The sequence below is a fragment of the Sorex fumeus genome, unplaced genomic scaffold, assembly GCF_029834395.1.
Source record: "Sorex fumeus unplaced genomic scaffold, SorFum_2.1 ptg000014l, whole genome shotgun sequence".
NCBI classification, from domain to species: domain Eukaryota; kingdom Metazoa; phylum Chordata; class Mammalia; order Eulipotyphla; family Soricidae; genus Sorex; species Sorex fumeus.
Window position 1 is genome coordinate 29,472,950 of NW_026606071.1, and position 13,582 is coordinate 29,486,531.

Below are 13,582 nucleotides of genomic sequence, written 5' to 3' on the forward strand. Positions count from 1 at the left end.
ACTAAACTTTACAATCCATTAAAACCACTATAAAAATTAAATAAAACTAATGACATACTTATAAATTATACTCTACATCACAGGTCAAATCTTGAACTAGCCCATGCAAAGTATTTTAAAGCAATTCATGTCTAATATAAAGAGCTGAATCTTTAGAGACTTTATTTTCTAATGAGATACTAGATTATAATTAATTAAATTTAAGGAAGATCAAGATATTTTGAAAAAATAGACTTCAAGAAATCCTGATATCTTTTCAAATCAGATATCACTAATGACAAACCACTGTAATTTCTACACCTCAGAAAGATAATCATATGAAAATTTGAATAAGGTGTTCATAGGGTTCACCATACACAGCAAATGTCTGCTTTCTTAGTATAATCAATATCTTCTCTATTCATTAATGTTATCTTTAGATTTTCTACTATGGTCTTAAAGACAATACACTTTAAAATTTCTCTGCTCTTCCACACATAAATATGACTTAAGGTCACATTTTTGCAGCCAGTGAGTCTAAGAAAATATGTTAATAATTTGAGGATCTCTAAAAGCTTTTGTAAATAAGTGTGGGCATTTAAATATAATTGAAAAATCCACTCATAAAACCCTGACCCACTAAACACTTTTATCTAAAGTCAGCTGAACTATATGTATAGTAGTTAATAACAGCTGAGTTAAGATGCTTTGAATAATGCTGTTTTTATAATTCTTTGTTAATTTTGGTTATTTATGAGCACTGGCAAATGTAGGTCACAAATCAGTGGGAAGAGAAATACACACTCTCCTTCGCCTCTTCTAACTCACTTTAATTCAAAAGTAAATTTAATAAAGAGAATGTGGTGGACTGAGGATAAATTTACAATAAAAACCTGTGTACTTTTATTTATTGGATTTGGGAGTCATAACACAACTGCCACTCATCAAAGGTTACCATCTATGGCTTATTTTGACCATTTGAATTGGACATAAGTTATGAACTAAGTTCTTGGGGGTCAAAATAAACAAAGAAAAAATATTGTGTCATTTTTGAAAGTAGTACCAAGAATATCACATCATCTATCTCATGTATCACACATTGGCTATGCTGCTAAAGGATAATCTGTTGTTTAACCTCCTAGGTAATAACCACTGTACCATGATGTCAAAGTGGGCAAGGGTCATTAAAATGTGACAGGAATATGAATGTTTCAAAAATCTTCCTGTACTAGATTTAGAAGGTGAAACTGAGTCTAATTTCCTTATTCCATACTGTGTAACATCTAGATTAAAAAAGAGAGAGACTGAAAGAAAGTATAGTGATTTTTATAATTAGTTACACAATTTTTGAAAAAATAGCTTATATTTCAGATTAGTAACAAAAATAAATGTTTGATAATAGAGCTATTACTATAGAGATAAATTAATTTAGGTCCAAATTAATAAGCTTAAAGATCATAAAAAGCTTTTGATAAGTATTTGGCAAACTAAAATATAACTCATTTTTTTGTTCAATCAGAATCTATATGAAAATAGCAAACACATAAGCCTAAATAAATAGTATTCAAAATAATTATATAAAATACCTTGCTGAACATATTTCTGTATGATTATTGGTGGAAAGGGAAAAGCATTAAAAGTAAATGATACTTTAGAGCATTTCATTCAGATAAGAAAAGTATGGAGATTTCTAAAATATCAATTATTATTTTCATTATGAATAGCATATTCTAGGAGACTATAGGTTGAATTTTTTTTCTCTTTTATCCCATCCAATTTTTCTGGAAGAAATTCCAGCAGCAGCCTGTAAGGGAAATGGAGTGTGGAAAACCAATTCACAAATTGCAGGCTTGGGGAAGAATAACGTTGCTTAGAAAATGAAAGTCGGTCAAGATTGGAAACATTTCACCTGTTTTCATTTAAATCTTCAATCATTTTCTTGCTAGTTTAGGAAACAGAATATAGCATAATGGGGCAGTGCAGAGTATGAACTCTAAATATTTCAAAATGACCACATCCTCGTGATCAGTGTAATTTTCTCTGACTAAAAGAAAACTATGGTTTGAATAAATTCTCAGCTAAAGTATTTTTACAAAACTTCAAACAATTACCATTTCTCATGACTTTGTCCATATATATGTATATATATATATACTTATATACATATACAGACATATATATACATATATATGTCTTCCTAATATACAAGGTCCACTTTAATCAATTATGACAGAAGTTTTTAAAAGTCATAAAATTTGAAAATGGAAAATTACCTGAAAAATTATTAAGCTTGTGAGCTTGTGTCTTACTTTAAGTTAAATGTGTCCCTATCCAGTTGAGGGAAGGTAAGATTTTATACCACCAGCACCCTTTAGGACCACCCCACCCCCAATAAAAAAGGAATACATATTACTTTCACTTTGTTTTAAATGTGTTTTACAACTTTTCAAATTCATAAACTTTTCCAAATTATCCAAACTAAATCTTCCATGTAAATTTCAAACTGTTTTATAAGCAGCCTCTGTTAAATCAACTAATTCTGACAATCAATAATATTGAAAGAGATGTGGTGCTTTAAAGTTTAAAACAGGTACTAATTAAAAGACCATTTTTTAATAGAGTCAACAGGCTATCTACCTTTAGTTCTTTGAAATCTTCATATTGTGATGTAAAATCTAAGTGTCTAAGACTTGAAAATTTTTACAATAACTCCACAATCACTAAATTATCATTGTAATGCTCCAATTACATAGTATGTTGCATTAGAAGAAACCTTCAGAGATTTTCAGAGATCATTTTGTTAGTATTTCTACTAAAGTTATACGTATATATTTATATATCATGAAAATATTGATACATACATATATCATGAAAATATTGATATATATGTATATACACCTATACACATACATATATATTTCCCCACAAGATATATAAGCACCACCAACATGCAAGTACCAGACAATAGATCCTGAATATTTATCTAATCCTTCCACCAATGTGCTGAATATTTATGATTTTTTTAAATGATCATCTTTACATGTTTCCACTTCACAAATGAGAAATATGATAAAGCTAGTCCTTGAATACGGGCGTTCACACTGAAAACACTCTCTTGATTGTTTAAGGACCTGTCATCATTCATGTGAATGAGAGGCTGAATTGCACTCTATACTCAGTTGCTGGTCATCCTCACCTACTCATAATACAATTGATCTTAATTAGGTGTGATGGTTGAGATTATAAACTATTGCTTGGAAACCCAGGAAAGCAACAGGACATAAAATTCTCAAACTAATTTTGTTTAAATGTTGAGAATATTAAATCCATAAAATATGTTGTGAATTTGAGGTAACTTGCTAACATTGAAAACTACAAGTAATCTACCCTTATAGTTATTAAACCTCTCTTCTGTCTCTACATCAATATCTACATATGAACAAATGTCAATGGTATTAATGACCTCTAAAATGACCGTAATCTTAAAACAAAGAAAAAGGAAAGTACCTAGCCTTCTTCACTGAACCAAACCGAGGGGTAATGATATACCTTAAAATTCCTAGGTTATCTAAGGATGGCCATTCTCTATCCCCAAGATTCACAATCATGGAACTACACTGAAATAATAACATATGGTTGGAACCAGAGCACAGTGGCTAGAGTTTGCCTTGCATGAAGTCAAACTGGGTTCATTCTCAATCCCTGAAATTCCATTTTGTCCCCCAAACCTGCCAAGAGTGATCCCTGCATGCAGAGAAAAGAGTAAGTCCTGAGCACACTGGGTGTGACCCCTAAACAAAAAAAAAACACAGTAGATAATTTTTTTCTGGGCTAGACACTGTTCTATGAACTCAATCAAGTTTCATAACATATTTGTCAACGATACTATCATAACCATTATGCTTGAAAAAAATACATTTACAAAATTGGGGGGTGGGTCACACATAGCAGTGTTCAGGATTTATCCTAGCTGTGTACTCAAGGATCAATCTTGGTATTGTTCAACAGACCATATAAGGTGTTAAGGATCTAACATACATTGACCACATGCAAGGCAAGCCCTTTATTTGGTATATTATGATTCCAGGCCCAGAAAAAAAATGATAACTTAAAAAATTTATCCAATATTCAAGATCTAAAGCTTGTAGAAACTATTTTTGTGTTCAGAAAATCTGATTTCAAATATAGCACACCTAACTGCCATGCTATATTGCCCCTCATACATTGATTATAATTATAATAAATGTAACTAAGCAAATAACGACAATACCATCATAATGATAATACAGTGCTCGGCATAAGTTTTTGGTTTGTTTTTGATTTGAGACTATATCCAGAAGTGTTCAAGGCTTACTCTTGACTCTCCCTCAGGGATCATCACGGGCAGGGGTCAGGGAACCACAGGTGATGCTGGGGATCAAACTCGGGTGAGTTACCTGCAAGGCTAAAATCCTACCATCTCTACTATCTCTCTGGTATGTCACAAATAAATTCTTAAGAAGTGAAATGATTTCATGATAAAGGAATAATTCCAATGCAGTTTTCAATGCTCAAGCCTATGAACCTAACTATAAAACTATACTTTAAAATTTGGGTTTCTTCATACTGTCCTTAATCCTCCACTCTCATTGATGTTTTAAAATATCAGTGAGAATATACTAATTTTGACCTTTCTAAACAACTATACTAATTAGACACATGTCAATTAGACATCCCAAGTGTCAAAGTGCCACTGTTTTGTTACTTATGTTTTCAATTTCTCTATTTACTTCATATAAAAATAATTTTTTTATTAAGACACATCACTAACTTACTTTTAAAGTTAAAGAAAAACATCACTAAATGGTATAAGAGAGATGAAATATAATGATATAGGCAAATCTCATAAATATATTTAGCAAAAGAAGCCAGGTAAAAAGAGAGTACATATTACGTAATATAAAGTGCAAAAAGAATAGAGGAAAAGGTAAAAAAGAGAAATTGATGTATGGAGTTGGCATTCTGAATACTGGCTATTTTTTTAATGGGACAGGATTTTCTGAGGTCATGTTCTAATTCAGTTTCATGATCTAGCTGCTAGTTACACAAATGTTTCATTTGGAAAGATTTCTAAACTTCATACTTTTGTTTTATTTCATCTTACTGTGAGGTATGCTTGGACCAAATGGCATCCAGGTAATGAGACAGCAGCATTCTCCAGAGATCAACCTGTTTCCACCGAGGAAGACGGGACTTATGGCCCACCTAGCGACAGGAAGCCCCCAGGCTGCATCCTATGCTTCCTCAAACCCATCTCCTACAGGGGATAACAGACCAGACCAAGCACACCTGCTCTACTGGTCTTTGTTCTCTTCTCCCCTTTACCTACCCAAGGCAACTTAGAAGCCCCCTTAGTCTCTCCCAGTGTTCCACTTTACCCCAGGCTCACCAAGGTTCATGTAATTCAGCCAGAGAGCACCCACGCCCCCAATCAACTTCTCCTATTTCCTTCACTTTATTTGTCTCTATCTCTATGTTGGCTGAGTTTCATGGACCTATCACTTACATTATACATGGTGTACTTGGATAGAAAAGTTAACGTTAAAAATAAATAGTTGGTCCAATTCAATCAGCTAATCAGTGGCTGAATAAATAGCAGTACTCCTACATAAAAATAAATAAATAAATAAATAGTTGGTCTTCTCATTTTGCTCATTTTAATGTTATTTTCTTCGAAAATAATAGAATTAATTTGTTTTTATGAAGAAATCAGCAATCGTTCTGTCATTGTAAAGTTATTGTTTTCCTAAAATTCACAAATCAGGTTTATTGAATTATATTCACCATTTATGATATACCAATTTATAAGTTATGACAAGCTCATTGTTGCCACAATCATCACCATCAAGATAAATAGAACAATTCTATTACCTCCCAAAATTTCTTAAAGCTGTTTTGAATTCTCATCTTTTTAATCCCAAAGATCCTTGTGACATTAATTACTTTAATGTCCTATTGTTTTTAGCTTTTCCACAGGCCAAGTCAATGGAAACTTATAGAAAGTGTCCTTTGAGGTCTAGCTTACTTCATTTAGCATAATGCCGTTGATATTCAGCCATGTGTGAATATCAGAAGTTTGTGTCTTTGCACTGCTGAGAGGTGTTATAATGTATGGATCTAATGCAACTGAAGAACATGAAAATTCCAAGTTTTGATTGACTATAAATGAAGCTATCACAGTCAGTACAGGTTTTTATAGGAAGAAGTTTCATATGTTTTTATTTTTAATTTTCAACTTGTACTTTTACCTAAAGAAAGTACTTTCTATATCTCTAAAAATTAGAACCTAGGACATATACCAACCAGTTTAAAGGAATATTAAATCATAAAACCAAATCAAGTAATGAATATCATATAAAATAGATCAATTCATATAAAATACTGTTTTTGCAATCAACTATAGAATTAATAACAAGCTATTCAATTAAGGTTAGAAATCAGTAATTTAGAATTATTTTCAAGTATAAAAAATTAAAGATGAATGACAATAATTTGGAATCTCAAATGTTAATGAAGGAAGAGACAAATGTGTGACTTGAAAAGTTAAGTCTCCCATCTCTCCAGAACTTTTTAATTTCACGAATTATCAACCAACTGGTTAGTACGTTTTATCTATGATAACTGGAAGGGAATTTGAATGGAAAAAAAAATGGAAACATGGTAGATGTTACCTAGCATGTTGTGGTAAAGTGGAATGGCCCGTCCAAGGGTAGTAAATGCAGTCATGACTAGTGGGACCGCTACACCTGCAGGCAATTACAGAATAGAAAACATCATTCTCCATTCACAGTGGCATGCACATACATGCAACGGTGCTCACACATGGAGCCTGGAGGAAAGAACATGGGAAGCAAGCACGCCAAGTACCTATCCATCAGGCCAATGCAGTCCTCAATACTTGAGCCTATGCACCTGCAAAAGATCCAAATTGTAAAAACACAAGGAAAAAAAGATTAGACATTTTTTAAAAAAGAATCAGCATGATGAAAAATACCCAGTGCATAATTATCTCAATAACAATTAAAACAATTTCTAAATAACCTGGATTTAAAACCAGAGAGAGCCTTATTGCTTGATGGTCATGCAGAAATGAGTTACAACTTCCCAGTAGCATGTAAGGAAAGAGGCCCACAATAAAAAAATTTTACTCTGCTACTGTGGATAAATCTTCCAGATACATGTAGCTCAGTGCTAATAAGTAAAATTCATTTGAAACATTCACTATATATCTTGGAATTTTAATCACTATAATTTGTTTTGCATATTAAGAGTCTCCCCAAATGCCTAAATTTAAATAAGAAAAGATCAATGAGAAAGATGTGCTATTTAATATAAGACGCACTGATGCTTAATCTTAATTAGAAAATGAATTTTACAGAGAATGAGTTAAAATACTTTAATGTAATTCTCATGGATCTTTACATACTCACACTGGTCTATTTTTTACTTGTGACTGTATTACAAAAACATACTTATCTTTAAATGCGAATTTGTTTATAAAGCAAGATAACTGGTTTAACCATAGTGCCGTTTGTCCTGACACTCCCTTTCAAAAGCGCAAAATGGGCAAAAAACTAAAAATGGACAGGTTTCTATACTTCCATAATATTGAGCCTGACAATACAAAATAAAATAGTCTCAAATAAAATCAATAAGTTGAAATCCAGTTAATGAATCCACTGTACATTAAATACATTAGATATACATTAGAAAAATTATAATATTGCATAGAATGTTAATATATAATTTCCAAAACATCATTTTAAAATTTTAGAAAATATATTCTTTATTTTCCAGTGAACTTGAATTATTTATTTTTCTGATCAAAGTCATTTGACTCCAGTGCATTCATAGATTGCCTTTACAATGATGACTTTAGAACTAACTAATTTTGCTGGAAATAAAAAGTATTTTTTAATTCAAGTTAATAAAACTGAAAAGTAAAATTCAAACATTATATAGCAAAGAGTTCAGATGTAAAACCAGGTTGTTCATTATGCATTTAACTGTGAACATAGATGAACTAATATGACAATGTAAAATTATAATTGCACTAATTCCATTCTCATCAACATTCTTTATAACATTTCTATTAGAAAACAGTTTTCCCCAACCCAGCAGTTGATTTTTAAAAGTATAGGAAAAACATAATTGGAGAAAATATTTTATAAAAAGAATTTTTAAATAAATAAATTAAAAACAATAAAGTACAGTATTAAAATGATAACAATGTATGATCTAAACCATTTTTAAAACAGGAAACTATAAATAAGTGTATTACTATGTAAGTGGCTTTCTTGTCATTTTTTTGCACAAAATAATGGTCGGCCACGTGCAAGGCAAACACCTTACCCTCTGTGCTATCGCTGTTACTTAGCAATAATTATTTTTGTAAAGTCTATTCCATTTCTTCTAAGTAAGAATCATACAGCTGCAGTTAGTTTGTAATCTGTGTCTTTATAATAATCTTAAAAAGGTATAAATAAATAAGGTGAAATTCAACTTTAGATTGGAATAAAAAATATTATCCAGTTAGCAGGGAAAAGGAGTGCTTTATGCTTTCTAAGTGCTCTAGAAGCTAGAAGGGGGGAAATATGAATTAGAACACTTTAGCTATTCTCAATGAGCACACAATTTAATGAAGATGACAGGTGTATAAACAGATGTATGTGTATAATGTGACGAATAAAATAGGTGACAAGATACTGTGACTTAGAGGAGCACAGCTTCAGAGAGTCTTGCTCACCCTTATAAAGTGAGGTTACTATTTTTTTTTTAAAGTGCTGGAAATCAAGGATGGATGTCAGTGATTCCTAGCAGGTAAAAAACAGAAGGAAAAAGAATTAGATGCTAGGAAACATAGACTGCATATTGACAACGACAGCGAATGTGACCAGTCGGAGAGCACAAAATGAGGCAATAGGGGAAGTTAAAAGAAGAATACTGAACATTCTAGAATGTGAAGACTATATGCTTCGGAAGTCAGTGGAAAAAAATATAGACTCTGGCATGTGCAAGATAGGTAACAGGAAGTCAAGGAAGCCATTTCAAAACAGAACTTTGGGGAAAAGGAGTGATCATAACTATATTTTAAAATCTGAGAATCAGAATATATAGAGCAGTTTCCAATGAGAGTGGGACAGGCAGTGGGAGTAAGCAGAGTTTGACACTGCTCAAACCTTCCCAGTGATGAGTGTGGTGTTGGTGCATTGCATACTTAAAATGTCATTCTTAAGTGGATTGTAAATCATGATACCTAAATAAACACTGAGGGGAAAATAGATTAAAATCAAGATGTCTAGTACAGTAAGAGAAAACTATTTAGAATATTTTAAGTTGTTATTGTGAAAGTTACTAGAATTTAGTTTGCTGTGTCTTCAGTAAGCAAACTGAAATTAACAGATTAGATTAGAAAAACAGGAAAGGGTCTAAGGTGACAGGTATCAAATCAAGAATATATGTTGAGATCGTGTGGTTTCTTTAGCATATTTATGAACTAAGATCAAAGAAAAATAAAAGGCAAAAGTAATGGTATGACAAATGGTAGGATATTTTTTAAAATGCTAGTGAATTTAGTAAGATTTACACTTCATTTCAATTTTTGTATGCTCTACATATAAGTAACTATAATTATTACATGCTATTTAAATTTATTTAACAGGATTACTAAATGATGGACACATTCATTATGGTGTTAGAAACATTAAAATCTGGAAGAGAAACTAAAAGAAAGCATGAAATAATATTTTTTTAAAAAATAGCATTAGAAGCAGAAACTTTAGAGAAAGTTCAGAAAAAATAAACTATGACATATGAGCATAATATTTCAAATACATCTGAAAATATTTATTCATGTTTAACATTTGCTAGCATTTACTAATAGAAAACTACCTTGTACCAGTAATACTAACACAAGTGTATATTTTGACAAAATGTCCTCTAGTTTTTAAAGTGAAACAGAGAAACTAAATTTTCAATTAAAACAGTATAGATAGTAATTCCACAAGGAATCCTTTCCTTATCATCACCAATAAAATTTTATTGCCATATTAATAAAAATATGAACTACTTATTAAGCCATTGTTATGAATTAAATTTAGTCATTAAATATAATAGCAATTATTGTCATTTTAATATGATTTTTAGAGATACCTTATAAGGTAAATACCTCATTCCATGGCTTACATCTAAAATTGACAAGTATCATGAACAAAGTTGATATTGGGGAAGACATAATTCTAGACTTTATTTCTATTTACTTAATTGCATGTAAAATTAAGTTTATATGTCCTCTTAAAAATTGCCACCTTGGGGCCAGAGTTCTAGCGCAGCAGGTAGGGAGCTTGCCTTGTAAGCAGATGACCAGGGGCCTATCCCCAAAAGTCAGTGTGGCCTCCAAACCTCACCAGGAGCAATCCCCTTATCTCAGAGTCAAGAGTAAGACCTGAACACTTCTGAATACGGACCCTCAAACAACAACAACAATAAAAACAAATAAAATACCCCTTGCAATTTGATAATTCCAAACATGAAAATAGCTGTTCAGTTTTAAATTCTTGCTTGTTGTTTAAAAATTCCATGATAGGATCTGGTGCGATAGCATAGCAGGTAGGGCATTTGCCTTGCATGCAGCCAACATGGCCAACACAGGTTCGATTCCCAGCATCCCATATGGTCCCCCGAGCACCGCCAGGAGCAATTCCTGAGTACATGAGCCAGGAGTAACCCCTAAGCATTGCCGTGTGTGACCCAAAAAGCAAAAAAATAAATAAATAAAAAATAAAAATAAAAATTCCATGATAGTGGAGCAGTGATAGCATAGCTGGTAGAGCACTCACCTTGCCTGCAGCCAACTGGGTTCTATCACAGGCACCCCATATAGTCCCCAGACCCTGGCCAGAGTGATGCCTGAGCACAGAACCAGGAGTAAGCCCTGAGTACAGTCAGGCATGGCCCCCCAAACAAAATAAAATAAAATTTCATGATAAGAATCTCTAAAGGAAGAATCTAAAATGTAAGAATAGAAATTGATGGTAATTTAAATTCCTAATGGTGAAGAGTTCTATCTCACTCCTTTCTGTTATCAAGTATACTGAAAGCATATAAGTTTGTTCAAAAGAACTTTTTTGAAGTTGAATACATATGACACAAAGTTGAAGAATGAATAAAATGAGAAAAAGCTGCTATAATAATAGTTCTCTAGCTTAGGCCAAAGGGAATGTTATTCCTTTTTCCTCTAGGAGTATTAGTGAGAATTTTCTGATAGGTGTTAAATGGATAATCTATTTAAAAATTATCCTAAGAACTTATTAGAGCCAATATATTTAATGTACTTTTACAGTAGTAAAAGTGCTTTTAACGTATTACACAGATAATTTTATTTTCAAAAAAATCATTAAATAGAATTCAAAGTAAGAACTTTCATTCTAAAAAATGTGTGATTTGAAAGTCTATTTCCATTAAGTTGGCTCTCGAATTATCTATCTCACATAATATTGGCATATACAAGAAATGTCACTTTCCAAAGTGGAGGTGGTCTGAGGAGCTCAAGCTTATTGATAGGGTTTAGTAATCAGACCAGTGACTTGTCCTACCATCCCTCTGCTGGTGAGAACTTTATAGGGAAGGATCTTATCTCCATGCTGCTACCAGACCTTATTATTTACTAAGGAATCAGAAAGCACAGTGCTGCATTTCAACTCAGGAAGATAGAAAGAAAATGGGAATTTAGGGGCTCCACTTTTGTGGAATTCTTTCTGGTGCTCAAACTACAGCACTTTTCTGAAGTGTGTAAACCTGTGTAATAATGAGAACTTTTGTAAAAGGATGAAAAACAGAAAGCTAAGTGAACACAAATAAACACCTATTCGGACCTAAGTCTGACATTACAGAATCTCTTTATCTTGGAAGATTCTAGGGAGTGGAGCAATCAAGGTGTGTCTAACCATATTTGCACCAGTGTCTTTAAAGACAATATTGTATTTACTTGGAGTTCCCAGTGATACTATGAGATTTGTGCCTATTATACCCCATACTCCCTTTAGAGTGACAGCCAAAATTTTGTTACAGTAAACTGATCTCTTTATTGTCTTTTATATTTCCCTCCACTATATGTTTTCATTAGAGTGATTATATAATCTTTATTTAAAAGGGTATGAAGACATACAAGTCACACATCGAGACTATAGATCTGTGATCTCGCTTTCATTTCCCTGATGGCTTTGTTGTAATTAGATTTGCAGAAACAGCAAAAGGTCTCATTTTGATGGCAACAGCTGTTGACATCAACATTATATTGAATAATTTACTGGTTTAATTTTAGCTGCAAAACAATAAAACCCTCTGTGGATGATTATTTTAGCAAGTAAAGTTTTCTCTTTCCATTACTGACTCTCCCTCCCGCACCAGCAGTGCAAGTTTTCCTTCATGAAATACTCTGAACTCAAGTGCGCACCTAACTCTCAAGGGGACTAATCTATTTTTTTCAGTTTCCTTGAAGCAAAGTGACTAGTTTAAGATCTTCAACCTACGTGCTTATGTCTAATCCAATGAGATGATGTTAGCTCTTCTGAACTGAATTTGAATTTGAATGGCACAATATTACTTTACCTTTGATGATCTGCCACTTCACAGAGTGACTTAAAGTGATTTCTTGACCTGCAGGAAATTGTGGCAGCATCTGTAAATCAATGTCCTCTTGGCAGAAAATGATTCTGTTTGCTTAACTTCTTCAAAATCCTCTAATAACTAGCCCTTAAACTGGCAGAAAATCCTTGTTGTTGTTGTTTTCAATGGAATATCATGTCTACTCCCCTGATAGAAATAGTCCTCAACAAGTGTGTGTTGAGAATACCTGTTGCACATGTGTTTTTGCATGCATGTGTGTGCTCATAGCAGAGAAGAGGTTTTATGGACAAAATAGTTAACAGAATGTGGAATGCTTTTGTTGAAAATATTTGCATTATTAAAGATAACATAATAATTATTCTTTTTAAAATGCATCTTTTTAAAAAATGTGTACTCATAATAGTATCCTATATCAATTCAATTCTGCCTTATTGGTTAACATATAATTAAATAACATGTATAAAATTTAACTGAAATATTATGACTATAAAACCACATTTTTCCACTGAAATCACTGCTTTTACTTATACTTTGTTAAAGCTTTACCTGAGGCATTGTTTATCTAAAAGAGGTATTTACTTTAAGCAGGATATAAAAATAAAGAGAAATAAACAATTTCCATTAGAAACTTAATTAAAAAAAACTGAAAGAGACGCTTCTGTTAAAAAAAAATGTGTTACAAATCTTAGAGGTATGATTCCTATTTTGTCATTTCTCATATTCAGTACCCACTCAAAGTTGAAAGAATTTCTCAGATCCATGAAACAAACTATAGCTGAAATAGGTTCCACAGAGGTGTTAAAAATGGTTAAAGTTAATGTTGACTAAAAATATTTTGAGATTATAAATATGACTTGTTTTTCATTCATAAAATATGAACCCTTAGAAATAACTTTTTCTAAGAACAAATTTTAAGTAGAATACAGTTTTGCATGAG

The 13,582-nt window shown here is 32.1% G+C and overlaps 1 protein-coding gene across 5 annotated transcripts in view; it reads right to left on the bottom strand.

Annotated features, from left to right (window-relative positions):
• The window catches only part of ERBB4 (erb-b2 receptor tyrosine kinase 4), a 1,197,143-nt gene that overhangs the window by 285,729 nt on the left and 897,832 nt on the right, over positions 1–13,582 (bottom strand). For 2 of the 5 annotated variants that reach the window (XM_056111671.1, XM_056111669.1), the window contains exon 16: positions 6,690–6,764. In XM_056111671.1, coding sequence (XP_055967646.1) covers positions 6,690–6,764 — 75 coding nt within the window. Of the gene's footprint in view, positions 1–6,689; positions 6,765–6,885; positions 6,931–13,582 lie in introns of all 5 variants that reach the window. The other 3 variants (XM_056111672.1, XM_056111670.1, XM_056111668.1) reach the window with 2 other exon arrangements.